This window comes from Rhincodon typus, chromosome 40, assembly GCF_021869965.1.
Source record: "Rhincodon typus isolate 14 chromosome 40, sRhiTyp1.1, whole genome shotgun sequence".
In the NCBI taxonomy this organism is placed as follows: Eukaryota; Metazoa; Chordata; class Chondrichthyes; order Orectolobiformes; family Rhincodontidae; genus Rhincodon; species Rhincodon typus.
In genome coordinates, this window is record NC_063371.1 from 15,782,245 (window position 1) to 15,802,647 (window position 20,403).

At 44.3% G+C, this 20,403-nt stretch overlaps 1 protein-coding gene across 8 annotated transcripts in view; it reads right to left on the minus strand.

Moving 5' to 3' along the window:
* The window catches only part of dbnlb (drebrin-like b), a 72,507-nt gene that overhangs the window by 35,634 nt on the left and 16,470 nt on the right, over positions 1 to 20,403 (minus strand). For 3 of the 8 annotated variants that reach the window (XM_048618538.1, XM_048618540.1, XM_048618539.1), the window contains exons 8-14: positions 16,288 to 16,342; positions 14,286 to 14,360; positions 13,351 to 13,462; positions 11,650 to 11,742; positions 10,474 to 10,536; positions 5,441 to 5,571; positions 4,351 to 4,456 (exon numbers count right to left, since the gene is read on the minus strand). In XM_048618538.1, the coding sequence (XP_048474495.1) occupies positions 4,351 to 4,456; positions 5,441 to 5,571; positions 10,474 to 10,536; positions 11,650 to 11,742; positions 13,351 to 13,462; positions 14,286 to 14,360; positions 16,288 to 16,342 (635 nt within the window). The remainder of the gene's footprint in view (positions 1 to 4,350; positions 4,457 to 5,440; positions 5,572 to 10,473; positions 10,537 to 11,649; positions 11,743 to 13,350; positions 13,463 to 14,285; positions 14,361 to 16,287; positions 16,343 to 20,403) is intronic. The other 5 variants (XM_048618541.1, XM_048618544.1, XM_048618542.1 and 2 more) reach the window with 2 other exon arrangements.

The window sequence follows — 20,403 nt, forward strand, 5'->3', positions numbered from 1 at the left end:
AGAGTACAGGCCGACAATGTTGTGCCAACCTAATACCCTACTCATGATCAAACTAACCTGCATACCCTTCATTTTACGATCATCCATGTGCCTATCCAAGAGTCGCTTAAGTGTCCCTGATCTATCCGACTCTACTTATCCACACTGTGTGAAGAACCTCCTTCTGACATCTCCCCTACACCTTCCTCCAATCACCTTAAAATTATGCCCCCTTGTGACAGTCATTTCCACCCTGCGAAAAAATCTCTGGCTATCCACTCCATCTATGCCTCTCCATCTTGTACACCTCTGTCAAGTCACCTCTCATCCTTCTTCGCTCCAATGAGAAAAGCCACAGCTCCCTCAACCTTTCCTCATAAAGCTGCCCTCCAGTCCAGGCAGCATCACAGTAAATCTTCTCCGCACTCTCTAAAGCTTACACATCCTTCCTATAATGAGGCGACCAGAACTGAACACAATATTCCAAGTGTGGTCTAACCAGAGTTTTATAGAGCTGCAGCATAACCTCGCGGCTCTTAAACTCAATTCCCCTGCCAATGAAAGCCAACACACCATACGCCTTCTTAACAACTCTATCAACTTGGGTGGCAACTTTGAGGGATCTATGGACACGGACCTCAAGAATCCTCTGTTCCTCCACACTGCTGGGAATCTTGCCATTAACCCTGTATTCTGCATTCAAATTCAACCTGCCAAAATGAATCACTTCACACTTTTCTGGGTTGAATTGTATCTGCCACTTCTTTGCCCAGCTCTGCATCCTGTCAATGTCCCACTGCAACCTACAACAGCCCTCCATGCTGTCCACAACTCCACCAATCTCCGTGTCATCGGCAAACTTCAGAACCCTTCCGCTTCCTTGTCCAAGTCATTTACAAAGCTCGCAAAGAGCAGAGGTCCCAAACAGATCCTTGTGGAACACCACTGGTCACGGAGCTCCAGGCTGAATACTTTCCATCTACTACCACCCCGTGTCTTCTATTCGACAGCCAAAATTTCCCTGAATCCCATGCCTCTTTACTTTCTGAATGAGCCTACCATGGGGAACCTTATCGAATGTCTTGCTAAAATCCATATACACCACATCCACTGCTCTACCTTCATCGAAGTGTATCGTCACATCCTCAAAGAACTCAGTAAGGCTTGTGAGGCATGACCTGCCCCTCACAAAGCCATGCTGACTATCTCTAATCAAACTATGCTTTTCCAAATAATCATAAACATGGTCTCTCAGAATCCTATCTAATAATTGACCCACCACAAAAGACAGACTGACTGGTTTGTAATTCTCAGGGTTATCCTTATTCTCTTTCTTGAGAAAGGGAATAACATTTGCCACCCTCCAATCATCTGGTATAACTTCAGTGGACATTGAACATTGCCAAAGGCGCAGCAATCGCTTCCCTTAGTAACCTTGGGTATATCCCGTCTGGCCCAGGGGACTTATCTATCCTCGTGTTTTTCAAAATGTCTAGCACACCCTCCTAGAAATTTTGAAAAACATGAGGATAGACAAGTGCCCTGGATGTTAAGAAGGTCTGATCAGCCATAATCCTATTGAATGGCTGAGTAAGTGCGACGAGGTAAACAGCCTACTCCTGTTCCTATTTCTTATTCACAAACTTTACAGATGCCCAGTTTCTCACATCAGTATACATGAATATTTGGGGGCATTGGTTAGGTTGCCAACCCTCCAGATTGATAGGTGATAGGTAACATTCATGCCACACAAATGCCAGGTAGCGACCATCTCTGACGAAAGAATCTAACCATCACCACTTGACATTCATTGGCATCACCATCACCGAGTACCCGACTGTCAACATCCTGGGGGTTACAACTGACCAGAAAGTGAACTGGACCAGTCCATATAACTACTGCTGCTGTGACAAGCTTGCCTGGATGGGTGTAGCTCTAGCAGCATTCACTCCCTCCACCACAGACATTCAGTCTAAAGGATATCAATTTAAATGCAAGATTTTTTTTTGAAACCTGCGAATATCCCAGTTTTGGGCAAAGAGACCCTGCTTAAAACACAATCTGTTTGCCCCAAGACCAGAAAGGACAAAACTTTTCAGATTTTAAACTAAAACCAATCCCACCTGACATCACCGGTTCCAAATCAGTGAGGGGTCAATGACATTCAGTGGTTGATATAGTCGAAGAGACAACAGAGACCACTGGAATGCAGTCCACATATTGTATAATACTCAGGACCAGTTCACATTGTTCCACGGTACCAGCTAGGCAAGGGGCATGAAAACAATACACATTCAAACAAAGTTTTCTGTCCAGTGGACCAGAGGCAACTTCTGCTCGTTTTTGGCTGAGTAGAGCAGTTAGAACACAGTATAACTTAGGCAGCCTCAGAACAGAAGGGATTGAACAGTGGTAGAAACAGCAAGGTAGACAACTATGAGACTGGTACATCAAGACAGCTTCTGCTCTCTCTCTCTACAAGCCGGTCTGAAAGAAGTCACCCCAATGGACAGATACAACTCCAAGGCCTCTTGAGTAGAGGAGATACAACAGTGTCAATGTTCCATCTGTCGCCTGCAGAAACCTCAACCTAATTGCTGTGTGGAGAGCTACCTGCATCGCCCGACCAGCCCTTAGCTAATTTTTGGCAATTTAGCCACTGTTAATGTTAAGATGGTGTCTAATTTTGATAAATGTGGGATTGCTTGTAGTAAGGCAAACCAGGGCAGGGCTTATACAGTTATTGGTAGGGCCCTGGAGAGTGCTAGTGGACAAAGAGATCTCGGGCTGCAGGGGCATAGTTCCTTGAAAGCAGAGTTGCAGGTAGACAGAGTGGTGAAGGTACGCTTGTCTTCATACTGCATTGACAGAGTATAGGAGTTGGGACATCATGTTGCAGCTGTACAGCAAACTGGTGAGGCCAGTTTTAGAATACTGCATTCAACTCTGGTCTCCCTGCTATCAGAAAGATGTTGTTTAATTTGAAAGGGTTCAGAAAAGATTTACAGGGATGCAGCCAAGATTGAAAGGTTTGCGTTATAGGGACATACTGGATAGGTTGGGGCTTTTTTCTCTGAAGTGTTGGAAGCTGAGGGGTGACCTTATAGAGGTTTATAAAATCATGAGGGGCAAGGATAGGATGATTATTCAAGGTCATTTTTCCCAAGGATCGGGGAGCCCAAAACTGAAGGGCATAAGGTGAGACGGGAAAAATTTAAAAGGGACTTGGCAGGCAACTTTTTCATGCAGAGGGTGGTGCATGTATGCAACAAGTTGCCAGATGAAGTGGTGGTGGTGGTGGCGGCTACATCTGGATGGGTACACGAATAGAAAGGGCTGAGAAGGATATGGGCCAAATGCTGGCAAATGGGACTAGATCTGTTTAGGATATCTGGTCAGCGCCCAATGTTGGTGTGGGTCTGTTTCCATGCTGTATAACTCTGATCTATAACTACTTTGCAACTATCTTCAGTTGTGTCATATTGGGATTCACCGTATGTATTAAACATAAGCTCATATTCCAAATCTGATAGCTGTGTTGATTGCATTATTTATCATCCTTCAGTATGGTTCATCAAGCTGAGTCCAGAGCTCCGATAGTAAATAAGGGAGTTTAATCATGACTATGCAAGGCTGAACAAGCCTCACATTATTGGAAACGCTGCAAACAGCAACAGCAAGGACTACAAACAAGATGAACTGCTCAAATTCATCAAGGCTCCTCAGACACTACCCTCCAAACACAACCACTTCCATCTAGAAGGACAAGGGCAGCAGATACATGGGAACATCATCACTTGCCACTCACTATTCTGACTTGGGAACATATCACCATTCTCTCAGTGTCTTTGGATCAAAATGCCAGAATTCCCTCCCAAACACCACACAGACTGCAGCAGTTCCACCATCCTCTGGAAGGTGAATAGTGACGGGTGATAACCTTTGGCCGAGCTTCACCGCCCACATCCCACGAATGAATACAAAAACAGGAAAACAACTTTGAGGCATTCCCACCATTTGAAAAACAGATTGATCCAATATCAGAATTATGCATCTCGGGATGCAAGACCTTTTGACCTGAAACTGGGTCTCACTGCAACTCTTCTACAGCACAAAGTGAGCACAAATTCTTCTCTAATGAGCATTAGTTGAACATTAAAAATTCCAACAGACTTACCTGAAACAAAAAGGGATCAAAGGTTAACCTAATTTTAAGTTTGGGTTGATGAATGTCTTAGTTAATAAGGGGACTCATGTTGGTATAATGCTGGTAAATGTACCTATCGCAACAGAAAGTATCAGTTTCTCCAGTAATAACTTCTTGTTTCACATTTCCAGCATCCGCACTTGTCCTCATTTAAATGTACCTACCAGCCTGGTAATCATAGAGTGCCCGGGCACACAGTCCTTGGTATTGAGTTTCTGCCACAGGTTGGTACAAATTGGTATCTTCAGAAGCTGCCTGACCTCCAGTATCCTGAAACAAAGACAAAGACAGAGAGACTAGAAAATGAAGGCAGAAGACAAATAATGCACACAAATTTTTTTCCTAAAAAAAGTTGTCGAAACCGCTTCCATAACTCTAATGACGTACACTCCAAATGCTAGCTCACTACGCAGGCAATTTCTCACCTCCCCTCTGGTTCTGTTGCCAAATATTTTATATCTCTAACCTCAACTTCCCGACTCATGTCCCTGGAGATTTTCTGCCAATCTCTCAAATCCCTTCATTTTGACCACTTGTGTTACACATCCATTTCCTGTTTTAAAAACAACCCCAGATTTTCAGTCTCACTCCGTGCCCCTCACCTCTGGTACCCTTGCAGTTGATCTGCACCACACCCTCCACTGGCTAAAATTATCGGGTCCAAATTGAACTTGGTGCCAAAATGGCTGACAGGACCCAAACAACCCAGTGGAAACCAACTGCTTCTCTCAATGGCCCATCTCTTCATAAGCTTCAAGTTAGGATTAACAGCAGCTGGTTTAGGCATACAGCCAGATTCTTGGGACAGCTGTGTCTCACCAACGCTGAAATATCTAAAGCCGTTTGAAGCAACCCGAGACCAGTCTGCACCCAAAGCCCTGCAATCCAGAACAGTCAGATAAGACATACTAGTGTCATTTTCAAACAGGCCAGCAGAGATCTGTTGAACAGCTCTCCCCATTCTTATTTAGGAAAAAAGTTTTGCGGAAAATGAGTGGTAACAAGACGACCTTCCCACTGAAATACACATGTTCCAGTTCCTGCAAATATATTGCATGGGGAATTAGGAATCATGATAGACAGATCAGATGTGGAGGGTTGCACCACTCCTGGCACAGGTTACAATACGCAGCACAGGCTTAAGTAAGGTATCCACGCCCTGTTAAACTATGTCGGCACTTGATTCAGACCGGAAAGAAATAGGGTACCTGAGGTTAGGGAGAGATAAAGAGGACAGCTTTGGAAAGCACTTACTGCATCAACAAGCTCGGAGCTGTCTTGCTGTTGCACACGTGTGTCCGGATCCTCATAGATATCATCCTGCTCTAAAGTTTCAGAATGGTGAAACTGCCAGCTATAACCTTCTTTACTCTCAACCTTCTCATCTGTGTGGAAGCAAGAAGCAAAACAAATGGCCATGAGAGAGAAATGCTGCAACATCTAAAACAGAGACACGGCCCTTTATCCCCAGGCTCACACCCCATCCACACTAAGGCTCTCACCCACCTGTTATCCTCAGGCTCCCACTGCCACCCAATGCCCCAAGGCTCTCTGCCCTCTGACCTTACACTCAGGCTCACCCCTAACTATGCAGTCACACCCCTCAGACCATCACATCTAAAGACACAGATCCTTCAAGTTTATTTGCATGTACTTTGTCCCACTTTTTCCCAGTTGCATGACAGGTCTGACAATGAGCGAGGAGGGATAAGCTGTTCACCCTGCAAGGTTTCAAGATAAGAACCAAATCCTTTCATGGACAGGCTACTGGGAGACTGGAGAAACCACTCAGGACCAGTGCAATCCAGGGAGATCAGATGAATTCAACCCAGAGTGCTAAGTCTCATCTCCATTAGATACCAATCTTTCCACCTGCCAAATTCTCGACCACTGAACAGAAAGCTCCAACCCCTTCTCAACAACCCGCCCAGCATGGTCCAAATCATCCTCGCCAGAGGTCCCAATAATCTAGTCCCATTTGCCAGCATTTGGCCCATATCCCGCTAAACCCTTCCTATTCATAAGCTCATCCAAATGCCTGTTAAATGTTGGAATTGTAACCGCTTCACCATCTCCTCTGGCAGCTCGGTCCAGACACGCACCACCCTGTGTGAAAAAGTTACCTGTCGGGTCCCTTTTATATCTTAACCCTCTCACCCTAAACCCATGTCTTCTATTTTTGAACTCACTCACCCTTGGAAAAAGACCATGGCTATTCACCCTATCCATGCCCCTAATGATTTTATAAATTTCTGCAAGGGTACCCCTCAGTCTCCCATGCTCCCAGGAGAAAAGCCCCAGCCTATTAGGCCTCTCCCTATAACTCAAACCCTCCCGTCCCAGCAACATACTTGTAAACCTTTTCTACACCCTCTCAAGTTTAACAACACCTTTACTATACAAGTGCTACCAGAATTATATGTAATATTCCAAAAGTGGCCTTGCCAATGTCTTGTACAGCCGCAACATGATATCCCAACTCCTATACTCAATGCGCTAACCAATGAACACTAACATGCCAAATGCCTCCTTCACCACCCTCTATACCTGCGACTCCACTTTCAAGTAACTATGAACCTGCACTCCTAGATCTCTTTACTTGCCAACACTCCTTCGGGCCTTACCATTAACTGTCCAAAATCTCTGCATTGCTGAGGCCAGACACCAACTCTCTCATACCTCCTTCTACCATCACCTCGATCATGACCCCACCTCTGATCACCAAGCCATCACCACCCAGACCATCAACAACCTCATCACCTTGGCAGATCTCCCACCAACAGCCTCCAACCGGGTGGTGCGGGGTTGGGGGGGGCGGGGTACTGTCTCTATCTCCTACCCAAGATCCATAAACCCAACTGCCCCAGTCTCTACCTGCTCCTGCCCCACTGAGCTCATCTCCTCCGACCTCAACTCCGTTCTTTCCCCTTTGGTCCAGGAACTCCCCGCCTATGTTCGGGACACAATAAGCCCTCCACCATTTCCAAAACTTTCAATTCCTGGCCCCGATATCTCATCTTTGCCATGGACCTTTAGTCCCTATACATCTGTATCGCCCACCAGGATAGCCTAAAATACCCTCCGCTTATTCCTTTTCTGTAGGCACACCCAGTCCCCTTCTAATGACACACTCATTTGCTTGGGGGAACTGGTCCTCACCCTCAACATTTTTTCCTCAGACTCCTCCCACTTCCTACAAACCAAAGGGGTGGCTATGGGCACCTGAATGGGCCTGAGCTATGCCTGCCTCTTCATAGGATTTGTGGAACAGTCCCTCTTCCAGAACTACACCGGTACCATCCCTCACCTCTTTGAAAGTTACATTGATGGTTACATCAGTGCTGCCTTGTGCTCCCGCGAGGAGCTCGAACAGTTCATCAACTTCGCCAACACCTTCCACCATACTCTTAAATTCACCTGGGCCATTTCTGGCACCTCACTCCCCTTCCTGGACCTCTCCGTCTCCATCTGCAGTAACTGTCTCAGAACCGATATCCATTTCAAACCCACTGAATCCCACAATTACCTTGACTACATCTCCTCTCATTCACCCTCCTCTAAAAATGCTATCCCGTACTCACAATTCCTCCGCCTCCACTGCATCTGCTCCCAGGATGAGGCGTTCTACTCTAGGACTTTCCAGATATCCTCCTACTTCATGGACTGTAGTTTCCCCATCTATTATTAAAGATGCCCTCGAAAGCATCTCCCCATTTCCTGCATTTCTGCCCTCAAACCTTCTCCCCCAGCAACAATAAAGGACAGAGTCCCTTTAGTCCTCATGCACCACCCCACCAACCTCCAAATGCAACGCTTCGTCCTCTGACGTTTCCACCGCCTATAATCAGGCCCCACAATCAGAAGATATTTTCCATCCCAGCCCTGTCTGCTTTCCACAGGGACTGTTCACTCCACGAATCCCTCATCAGCTGTACAATCCCCAACAATTCCTTCACCATACCCGGTACCTTTCCCTGCAACCACAAGAGGTGCAACACCTGCCCCTACAACTCCCCGCCCCCTCACCTCCATCCAAGGCCCCAAACAATCATTCCATATCTGAGAGATTCACCTGCACTTCATCCACCCTCATCTACTATATCCGTTGCTCCCGACGTGGCCTCCTATATATTGGGGAGACCAAACGCACATTCGGGGACTGGTTTGCGGAGCATCTCTGGTCTACACGCACCAAACAACCCAACCTTCCAGTTGCCATCTACTTTAACTCCCCGTCTCCCTCCCCTGGTGACATGTTCATCCTTGGCCTCCTCCATTGTCAGAGTGAGGCCAACATAAACTTGAGGAACAACACCTGATATTGTGTGTCAGGAGCTTACAGGCCAATGGCCTGAATATTGACTTCACCAGCTTCAAAATCTCTCCACCCCCAGCCTATCCATCTTCCTACTCATCTATCCGCTCCACCCTTCCCACTGACCAACCACAATACTTCCCCCACACCTGCATCCACATATCTCCATCTCACCTACCCTATCCCCAGCCCCATCCCTCTCCTTCTATTTATTTCTGGGCTCCGCTCCCCCTCCCCAGTCCTGACGAAGGGCTTCAGTCCAAAATGACTTCTCTGCTGCTTGGATGCTGTCTGACCTGTAGTTTTCCAGCTCCACATTTTTCAATGTGTACTAGTCCTGCCTTAGTTTGCCTTTCCAAAATGCAACACTTCAGATTTATCTAAATTAAACTCCATCTGCTACTCTTCAGCCCATTGGCCCATATGGTCAAGATTCCATTGTACTCGGAGATAATCTTTTTTCATAGTCCATGACATCATCTATTTTGGTGTCATCTGTAAACTTACTAACCATGCCTCCTATCTTCACATCCAGACCATTTACATAAATGGCAAGGAGCTGTGGACCCAGCACTGATCCTTGCTGCATGCCTTGCGATCACAGGCCTCCACCTCCAAAACAACCTTCCTCTACCACCGTTTCCTATCTTAAAGCCAATTCTGTATCCAAATGGTTTGCCCCTCCCACCAGGATCCCATGAGATCAACTTTACTAACTAGCCTACCATGCAGAACCTTGTCGAATGCTTTGCTGAACGCACTGCATATCAACAATGTCTACCACTCTGTCTTCAATCTTTTTTGTCACTTCTTCAAAAAAAAAACTCAATCAAGTTAGGTGAATCACAATTTCTCACGCACAAAGCCATGTTGACTATCCCTGATCAGTCCTTGGCTTTCAAATTTATGTAAATCCTGTCCCTCAGAATCCCCTCCAACAACTTCACCACCACTAATGGTGAGGTCTGTAGTTCCCTGGCTTTTCCTCATAGCTTCTCTTAAACAATGGCACCCAATTGGCCAACCTCCAGTCTTCCAGCACCTCACCTGTGGGTGTCCATGAAACAAATATCTCAGCAAGGGACCCACCAATCTCTTCCCTAGCTTCACAGAATTCTGGGAAATACATGATCAGGTCCTGGGGATTTATCTACCTTTGTGTTTTAAGACCTCCAAGCACCACCTCTCTGTAGTCTAAATTCTTCTCAAGACATCAATATTTATTTCCCCAAGTTCCCTAGCTTCCAAATCCCACTCCACAGTAATAACTGACACAAAGTATTAGTTTAGTATCTCATCTGTCTCTTGTGGTTCCACACACGGAAGGCCACGCTGATCTTTACAGAGCCGTATTCTCCCTCTAGTTATTCTCTTGTCCTTAATATATTTATAGAATCTCTTTGGATTTTCCTTAGTTTTGTGTGTCAAAGCTATCTCATGTCCCCTTTTTGCCCTTCTGATTTCCCTCTTCAGGATACTGCTATTGCCCTTATACTCTTCTAGGGATTCACTCGATTCCTGCTATCTATACCTGACATATGCCCCTTTCTTTTTCTTGACCAGAGCCTCAATTTCTCTAGTCATCTAGCATTCCCTACACTTACCAGCCTTGCCCTTCACACTAGGATTTAGTGTCTTTGGAATTAAAGGCAGTGAATGCAAAATCTTTAAATATTTTGAAGGCAGAGGTAGATAGATTCTTGCTTTCCTAGGGGATGGAAGATTACGGGGATATGCCATAATGTACGAAAATCAGATCAGCCACGATCGCATTGAGCATCCTCCGCCATTCAAAGGGCCAAGCGGCCTCCTGTTGTTCTTTGTTTTTATGTTTAGCATATCACCTGAAGGACATCAATGGGCTGAAAGTAATGATAATGCTCCTCGTCAAAACTTGTTCAACTCCCCAGTAAACATACATTGAATACTACAAACAGGTACACAGGGAACCCCAACTCAATTACTGACGTACCATTCCACTCCGTCTGAGGCTCTTCTTCCTTGGAGTAGGCTTCTGAAGCATTCTGCTGAGGGTCTGGTGAGGATCACATGTGAACATTTCAGTTCCTCAACAAGCCATCAAGCACCCAAACTCCCTAAACAATGTGTGGATTAAACTGCAACTTATGCTGTTATGCTTAAAATTCATTCAGAAACAAGGGAGAAACCAGGTTAAGAGGAGTGGCATGAAAAGGGAGAAGTTAGGAAACAAAATTCTCAGACTACTAAGTATTTTACAAATGCAAGACTGCAAATCAGGTCATTTTCAGGAAGGTCTAACTTGGTAGTTATGCAATTCCAACCATCAGCCACCTTTATTCAGCTAGATCCATGGACAAGACATACACCTGACAGATATGTTAACTGCACTTAGGAAAACAAAAGGATCTGTTCAAATTGCATCAATCTTGGTTTGATGACATTTGGAATGCATATTATGTTAGGGATATAGAGGAACCCAAGATGACACACAATTATTTCACCGGGATGATACCAGAACTGAGGTTATAGCAATCAGCAAAGGGTCAATGGGTGGGGAGGTCTCTTTTCAGAGAACAAGGAGAGGGGGCATGCCCTGATAAAGGTAATATTAGAAAAAGGGTTTATGGGAAAAAAATATACCCATTGGCAAATTCTAAACGTGACTCAACTTCTAGAGAAATGTCTTTAGACAGTGATAACAATTTAGAACTGTACGTAGGAATTGAAGCAAACAGATGGATGTGTGTGTAAGGTAGAGGCGCCAAGGGGAGATGTGGTGATACAGTTAGATGAATTGAGGTGGGATAGGGCTGGTGCAGAGCATAAATACCTGCAGACAGCAGCCAGACCCTGGAATTTATACACCTATCCATGATGACCTTGATTTTCAGTTTGCACTCCAGCTCAAGGGCTGACTGATATCACTCAGAGCTTCAGTCATGACCAGTAAAACACTGCTCTGCTATTCAATTCACATCACTGCAGGTGATAGCCGTGCACCACTGATAGCGTAATGTGTATTGGAAGGCTGACAGATGCAGCCAAAAGAGTGGGTTTACAAAATGAATTTGACACACTGCACCCTGACTGTTTGTCAGTCAGCCCTTCCTGCGAACTTCAGCTGGTTTCTACAACCACATACAAATGTAAAAGTGGAAGTGCCAACCTTGGGGTACTGACTGGGCTGCTGAATGGACCGGCGAGGGTGGGGGCTCTGGCTGGCTGTTGCGGGACTGCAGGAAGGGGCTCCTGAGCTTCCCTGGCAGGAAAAAGCAAAACGCAAGCAGGAAACAGAACATACAGTAAGCAGCACTGTCATCACTACACAAAGCAACATATTCAATGATATTAGAGGCAAGCAACATAGATAACACAATCGCTGCTTTGTAAATGCACTTCCAAGTACGGTCTCAAACACTGAAAATACTAATTTGAACAAACTAGTGAAACACGATTCTGTGTTGCTGCACATACCAGAATTGACTTTATTTTCATTTACTTTAAAGACATCTTATCAAGGCTGGCATTTATTGCTGCTCCTGAATTGTCCTTTAGAAAACAGCAGTGATTGACTTCCTTGAACCACTGCAGCTACTGTGCTAAAGGAAATCTTGCTGTGCTGTTAATGTGAAAGTTTCAGAATTCTGACCAACAAAAAATGATGATACATTTCCAAATTGGGGTGGAGAGAGACTTGGAAGGGATGATGCGTCCGGGCACCAATTACCCTCAGCCCTCAAGCCCATGGCAGGGAACAACACCCAGAATCTACATTGTTAAAGTTCTGACTAGTGTCTCCATCCTGCCCTTCCCCACTCAAGTTTATAACAAAAGCATAATGCACAATCATACAACACTGCAAACATGGCAACAACAGGAGACGGGAACAAGCAAGGAACTGCTCTGTCGATAACAGCCGCAATTCTTTTACAAACATGAGGTTTCGATTCTGTTGTGATGTGGGAGGTGTGGGAAAATCAAATTATATACTGAAACAGACGGCATTCCTCCCAAAAGCCATTTCTCAGTCCATGTACCAAAAATTCAGCATGTTTTATCTGTAGATCAGTTTGCAATTTGTCCACCTTGCATTATGAGGTAGCTGAGGCATCAAATACCTGAACTTCTTTATGGCAACAAGACTGCAATCAGACTAACTCTTCCCTCAGACACAAGTGCACAGAGCTGGATAGGAACATTTTACAAACTGGCAGATTTAATGCCAGAGATTCAAAAATCTCAGGGGTTGGGATAGATTGAGAAAAAGGTGTTTGCACAAACAAGGAGGTCAACAGCTAGAGGACACAGGTAGCTGGGGCAAGAGTAGATGTGAAATTCTCCTCAGCTGTGTTTTAACACAGTGGACCTCACCTCACTGTCTATCGAGAAAGGTGCCAAGGTTTCTGATTAATTAGCCTGGGGAGGAAAGGCGTTTTAACCCTTAGATGGTGCGGCTATAAATAAACAAGCAACAGCTATTCCTGCACTTCCAAAATCTTCACAATGCTAGGACAGACTTCCCCAACACCATCCACATTACAACTCGTCATGTTCTGGTCTAGCAATCTGGCCATGCAATAAAGTCATAAGGAAACAGGACAAGACAAGCTGCTGGGTAACTGTGAAAGTCTGGATTGATTTGCTCCTGTTTGCATGCTCCTTTCCCTCAAAAATAAGACTGTTAAGCCAGGATCGTGCGGCAAGTCAACAAGTCTCTCTGGCTATCAGACAGAGGCTCACTTCAAAGACCCAACTTTAATGGATTTAAAAAAAACTTTCTATGACTGAAGATCAGCGACACAAGTACTGTCTGTGAACAGGGTGTTTGGAACAGAAACATGAGCTGACGACTGCCCTTCACTGTTACCTGGCTGTGTGCTTCCACTGAAGGAAGAGGAATCTCCTGCCATACCACGTTCGCGTTCCTTGAACAGTTCCTTAGGATTCACCGATCTCTGGGAAATAACGGATGCAGCTTCCTGCAATGACATCAGTAACGAGTGGTGGAAACAGAGCCCTGGATCTGAAAGGGAAGCTCTACAAACAGCAGCATCTATCGTCCACTGTTCCCCTAGCCCCACCTGTGCCTTGCCATATTCCTTATCAGGAAAAGGAAAATAAGTTGGCAACACTTATTTCTGGTATCTTTTAGGTGCCAGCTGTAACTGAGCCACTGTATACTTCCACAAACCTTGCATGCCCCATGGTGAAGACTGATGGTTCAAGTTTCAAGTACTTGAATCCATATATACCAGGGCGATACTATGCACGTGATTTGGTACAGACAAGCACTTAAATCCTCCTTCTCATGTGGGCACAAAAGGTTCTGTGGGACTTCCTTACCTCTATTATGCCTCAGCCAATGGCACCAAACACACATCAAGTGGCCAGTTTATCACTGTTGCCACATTGTGGGGAATTGCTGCATATAGATTAATTGCCACATTTACTCAATTTACAGCAGTAACTGCCCTTCAAAGTCATTAATTGACTTCATACCCTTAACCGATCAGTTCAGAAATTTTTAAGCATCCCTCTACCCCCAAGTAGTTTTTGAGGGTGTTTTGGAACTTGCAACAGCTGTAAGTGAGCAAGTACAGCCTCAGATCATCCTTGACCAGTTGCAGCCAATGATGAATTCTGCCATTACTATCAAATCTCCCCATCAGCATCTTTTTGGCTCCAGTCTGAGCTTCTTGTTGAATACTCCACGACGCTTTCTCACACGAGGGTTGCAACAGAACCAGATTTCCAGAGATGGTGCAGCAACAGGATAGTGTAGCAAACAGAAAGTTTGCATACCGTCGCCTTCTCGATGGACGGACTTCTCTTAAAGCCTTTGCGCATCTCCGCCTGGTATTCCTGCTCTTGCTCTTTCTGCAAAAACATCAAGATGGTATCAGAGGTGACACTGTGACTTAGAGACGTACCATTAAGCCAGAGAGACTGCCCTCGCGTCAAGTTCAGAAAAGCCCAGGAAGAAACCCGATCAGAGAACAGTGAATGGAGTTAAGCAGCTGCATGTCAACGAGGTTTGGAGAGTTCGTACCAGTAAGTTCACTCTAGTCCCTGGTGTCAGTGAGTTAAGACTTTGATAGAGTTTGATGGTAACAGTGTCAGGGGAATTTTATTCTATCTAGCCACAGCTTCACCTGCCCTGAGTGTTTTTTTTTAAAACATGTATTCTTTCATGGGATGTGGGCATCACTGGCTATGGCAGTATTTGTTGCCTATTCCCAAATGGCTCTGAGAAGCAGGTGGTGAGCCACTTCATGAACTGTTCCAGTTAACGTGGTGTAGATACACCCAACTGTTATTAGGAAGCGAAGTCCAGGATGTTGATCCAATGACAGTGGAAGGAATAGCAAGAAGTCAAGATGGTGTGGGGCTACAAGAGGAACCTGCAGGCCTCCATACCTGCTGCCCTTGCCCTTCTAGGTAGTATTTGGAGAAGGACTGCTGAGTAGCTACAGGGCATCTTGTCAGCTGTTGTCACTTTGCTTCAGGTGGAAGAGGGAGTAAATGTTTAAGCTGGTCGATGTGGTGCCAATCAAATGGACTTCTTTGTTTTGAATGGTGTCAAGCTTCTTGAGTGTTGTTGAAGCCTGTACTCATCCAGGCAAGTGGGGAGTATTCCACTACACTCCTACCCTGTGCTTTGTAGAAGGCATTCAGGTGGTGGGCTACTTAATGTAAAATTCCTAGCCTCTGACCTGCTCTTATAGCCAGTGTGCATATATTTGTCTTTATTTATTCATTCAGGGTGACTGTGTCACTGGCTAGGCCAGTATTTATGGCCAATCCTTAATTTGCCCTGAGAGCAATTAAGAGTCAACCACATTGCTGTGAATATGGAGTCACGTCTAAGTCAGACCAGGTAAAGTTGGCAGTTTCTTTCCCTAAAGGACATGAATGAACCAGATGGTTTTTCCGATAATGGATTCATGGTTATCATTAGACTCTGAATGAAATATAAATTTGGAATTAAAATTCCACCATCTGCTGTAGTGGGATTCCAATCTGGGTCCCCAGAACATTAGCTGGGTCTCTGGATTAACAGTCCAACAATAATACCACTAGGCCATCACCTCCGCTATAGCTAGACCAGTTTAGTTTCCAATCAAATGTGAGCTCCAGGGTGATGGAGGGGTGGGGTAAGAAGAATTCATTGCATGTCAGGGGATGCTGATTGGTTTATCCCTTGTTGGAGATTGTCATTGCTTGGCCTGTGTGGCGTAAATGTTACTTGCCACTTGTCAGTCCAAACCCAGATATTGTCCAGGTCTTGCTGCATTCAGACTTGGACTGCTTCAGTATTTGAGCAGTTGTAAATGGAGCTGAACATTGTTTGCCAATGGTTGCTCATTCAGCTTCTGACCTTCTGATGGAGGCAAGGACATTGATGAAGATGGTTGGTCCGAGGACACTAACCTGAGGAACTCCTACAGAGATGTCCTGGAGCTGAGATGACTGACCTCCACAAACATAACCAGCTTCCTCTGTGTGTAGTATGACTCCAGCCAGTGGAGCCCTCACAATCCCCCTCAAGGGTAGTAATTAGTTGAGGTATATTTGCCCTGTTGTGTGTGTATAGGACATACCGGGCAAATCTCCACATTGCCTGATGAATACCAAAAATGCTGGATGCAAAACATGCCACTTGTTTATCAACAGTGCCATTAAAAAAATACACCCATTTCTAACAGAAAGTTACTCATCAAAACCTCAGGCAGACAGTCAATGCCCACTTTCAGCTTACATTTACACTCCACAGCAATGTTCATCATAGAATGGTAACACTCACCCAACGCTGTTTCTCATACTCTCTGCTCTGTGACTCTTGTTTCTTCTGGAACTGCCTACAGTGATCAAAAATGACATATGAGGACAACAAAGGGACAAATGTTTTCCACAAAGGAGATTGATGACTTGAAGACCCACTTGGAAATAGGCTGCTTTTCTCTAAGTGTTAATTATAAAGACTCACCCTAAACTGCATTTGGCATTATTTCAGCAGTGAAAAGGGAGGTTTAGTTACTCAAGAGGAACTGATTATGTGTAATTGTTACTCTTCCCGAATCTACTTCAACCTCTTCAATAAGAGTTCTACAGGCTGATTAGTAATTGTATGATTTGTAATTGTAATGATTTGTTACATTCTGCGTTTATAAAGTGATATGAAACCGTGCTGTGTGTCTGCTGCCATCCCATCTCCCTTTTCATACTCATCTGAGATTGCTGTAACCCTTCACATTTTTGCCTGTGATCTTCCAATATGTCACAAGTGGTGAGGTTTCCTCAGATCTACTCAGAACTCTCTTTCCCAAATGTTCCAAATTTGAAAAAGTAAGACATATCTTGACAGATGAAAGAATAGGCAGGGAATAGAAGGATATGGACCGCATGGAGGCAAAATGTTTTTAACTTCAAAAGGCATCATCTATCAGCACAGGCTTTGCGGGCCAAAGGGCTGTTCCTGTGCTGTATTATTCTTTAATTTTACCAAGATACTGCTCTAGCAAAGGCCAAAGTGTTTTCACTCCTGGGTGATGCATTTCAATGTCAACCTTGGGCAAATTCTGCTACTTCAAGCTGGCATGATGCAGTGGTACACACAGCCTGGTTACCAGGAGCTCATAAGGGTGTAAAGAGACATGAAGGAAGAGGACAAAGCTAGATGCCATTGCCAGCAGTCAGCAATAACTTCAATTGGCAATGTAGGAGAACTTCTTTATCATGAGGATTGTAATGGTATAAAACTGGTGGGACAAGGAACGTTTGAGAAGAGGAGTAGACAGGCATTGAAGCAGAAGTTAGTTAACAAGGGAAAAGATGCAAGGGTGGGGGAGTGAGAACAGGAGACCAGCTGGGTCAAATGGCCCACTTGTGCAACACACTTTCTATGAACATGCATGGAAAGAATGAAGTGAAACCACAACATGACGGCACAAGTGTTGGGCTGAAGGGCCTATTTCTGTGATGATACTATGGCTTTAATAGGTGTATTTTGTGCTGGTTCTTTTTAAAGAGAAGTTTTAAAGCAGAGGTGAAGAGCTGTCCGCTCAGCCATTCAAGTAAACAGTTTCAGGCTTTGGGTATTTTTTTGTAAATAGAAACAATAGAAGCAAGCTGAATGGGTGGGGTAAGCTCCCACAGAACCTGGATTTTGCCTTTTTTTAAGTTGTTGCTGCTAGGGTCCTGAAGCTGCAGTACATCTGTCCCCGCTACTCTCTCTCCGTTTTCTCTTAATGCTGCTATAATTGCATATTTTTCTTAACTTGCCTTTTGCCAAGGGTCTGTTTATGGAATGTTATTATATTGGTTCAGTTATTGTTTAATAGTAGAATAATAGATTATTCTGTTAAAATTCCTAATGGAGTTCAGTTATTTCAATTTCTTCTTCCTTTTGTTGTATTTTAACTATAGTGTACGAATAAATTGTGCTTTGCTACAAAAGTACGCAACATCTTACGTTTGCCTTTAAAATAAGAAAAAGTTAGGTCTAAACTACCTTCTGAATATATTTTGAGGGGGTTTGGTCGTGTCCATAACAAACTGGGGGCTCTTGTTGGGATCAATATCTCTAATTCCAGACAGAACGGAGTGGGGAGTAGCAGCACCTTTTGTTTCAAGTGTCGCATTCGGTTGATGTAAACAGGGTGTTGCCTTGTGTAATAATGGCTCTTTCAGTTGCTACGAGTTTCTGGGGTGTGGAAGAAGTTACTTAGTGAGTTTTGTAGAGGAAGTGAAGCTTCTGGAATTTGTTAACAAGCAGGAGCTGGGGTCGCTAGTGTCTGTGAGCAAAGGGGAAATGGCTGAAATTCCATTGAAAATGAAGCGGCTCGAACATGAAAAGGAAATCAGACAGTCTGAATTATGATTAAAAGCTAAGGAAAAAGAAAAGGAGGGGGCGAGCAGAGAGAGGGAGCAAGTGCAAGCACAGAAAGGGAGAGTATTTGAATGTCAGTGGTTAGAACTGAAAACTCAAAATCAGCTTAAAATGGCAGAGTTAGAAGTGAAGCATAGTTGTGATAAAGGACATCATATCCCATCATATCCACAGGCTTGGTGGGAATCTATTTAAGTATGTCCCAGCACTACCCAAGTTCAACGAGAAGGATGTAGAAGCTTTTTTCATTTCATCTGACAAAGTGGCTAAGCAAATGAAATGGCCAGTGACCATGTGGGTATTGTTGATCCAAACCAAGTTGCTAGGTAGGGCTGCAAGAGATTTGCATCACTATCAGAGGAGGTATCAGAGGAATACAAGGTGGTGAAAAATACCACCTTAAGTGCATATGAGCTAGTACCAGGAGCCTACAGGCAATGATTTAGGAATCTACGGAAGGAGCCTGGTCAGACGTACATAGAGTTTGAAAGGAGCAAACAAAGTAATTTTGAGAGGTGATAAGGGCATTGAAAATAGAAGAAACACGTGACTCTCTTAGAGAGATGATTGTTTTGGAGGAGTTTAAAAAATATCACTTCCTGAAGTAGTGAGAAATCATGTGGAAGAGCGGAGTTAAAATGACAAAATTAGCAGCAGAAATGGCGGACGATTAAGAATTGATTCAGAAATCAAAAGTTTGGTTTCTGACATCAATTTCAATCTGCGAGGGATAGGCATTGGGGTAAGGAGAAATCCTCAGGTAATAAGGGAGAAGGGGATCTCATTGAAGGGAGGTGATGGCCTAGTGGTATTATTGCTGGACTGTTAATCGAGAGACACAGACAATGTCCTGGGAACCTAGGTTCAAATCCTGCCACGGCAGATGATAGAACTTAAATTCAATAAATACAAATCTGGAATTAAGAATCTAATGATGACGATGAATCAATTGTCGATTGCCAGGAAAAACCCATCTGGTTCACTAATGTCCTTTAGGCAAGGAAACTGCCATCCTTAGCTGGTCTAGCCTACATGTGACTCCAGATCCACAGCAGTGTGGTTGACTCTTAACTGCCCTCTGGGCAATTAGGGATGGGCAATAAACGCTGCTTAGCCAGCGACGCCCTCATCCCATGAATGAATAAAGAAAAAAAATAAAAATATATTTTATCTCAGAGTTAAAAAGGAAACCCACGAGGGGGAAAAGTACTAAAAAAGCTCACTTGTTTGCTGTGCAATAAAAGTAGGCCACATGAAGTCGCAGTGTTGGTGGTTTAGAAAAAGCACTGGGAAGATGGATGTGGTAAACAGGATAAGCCAGTAAGTTTTGTTGAAGTGATAAAGGAAAGCACAAGGGAAGCTAAAAAGCTGCAAAAGACTGTACAACTTGATCAGGGGTTAGTTGAGAAGTGCCAGATCTCTCTGAAGAATTTACTTGCATGGATAAGGTTTACTTATGCATGCCAGGAGGAGCAGATAAACAAATGAAAATGTTGAGAGATATGGGAGCAATTCAATTTTTGATGGTGAGAGATGAGGAGATATGCAATTCAGAGGGAGCACTGCCAGAAAAGGTAGTAATATGTGAATTCATGGTGAGAAGTACAGTGTTCCATTATATAAAGTGATGTTGGAGAGTCTGATGAATAGTGGTGGTAGGAATAATGGAGAAATTCTCAGTTCCAGGAATACAGTTTATCCTTCTTAATGATACAGCTACATCACAGGTGGGAGTGATGCTTTCTGTGGTTGAAAAGCCAATGGAAAAATCAGACAACTGAGGTCTTACTTAAGTATCACGACACCAGGTTATAGTCCAACAGGTTTACTTGAAATCACAATCTTTTGGAGTGCTGCCCCTTTGCCACTTCACCTGACAAAGGAGCAGCACTCCGAAAGCTTGAGATTTCAAATAAACCTGTTGGACCATGACTTGGTGCCATGTGACTTCTGACCTTGCACACCCCAGTCCAACATTGGCGCCTCCACAACATTACGTAAAGTACTAAATAAAAACCAAAAGAATTGCAG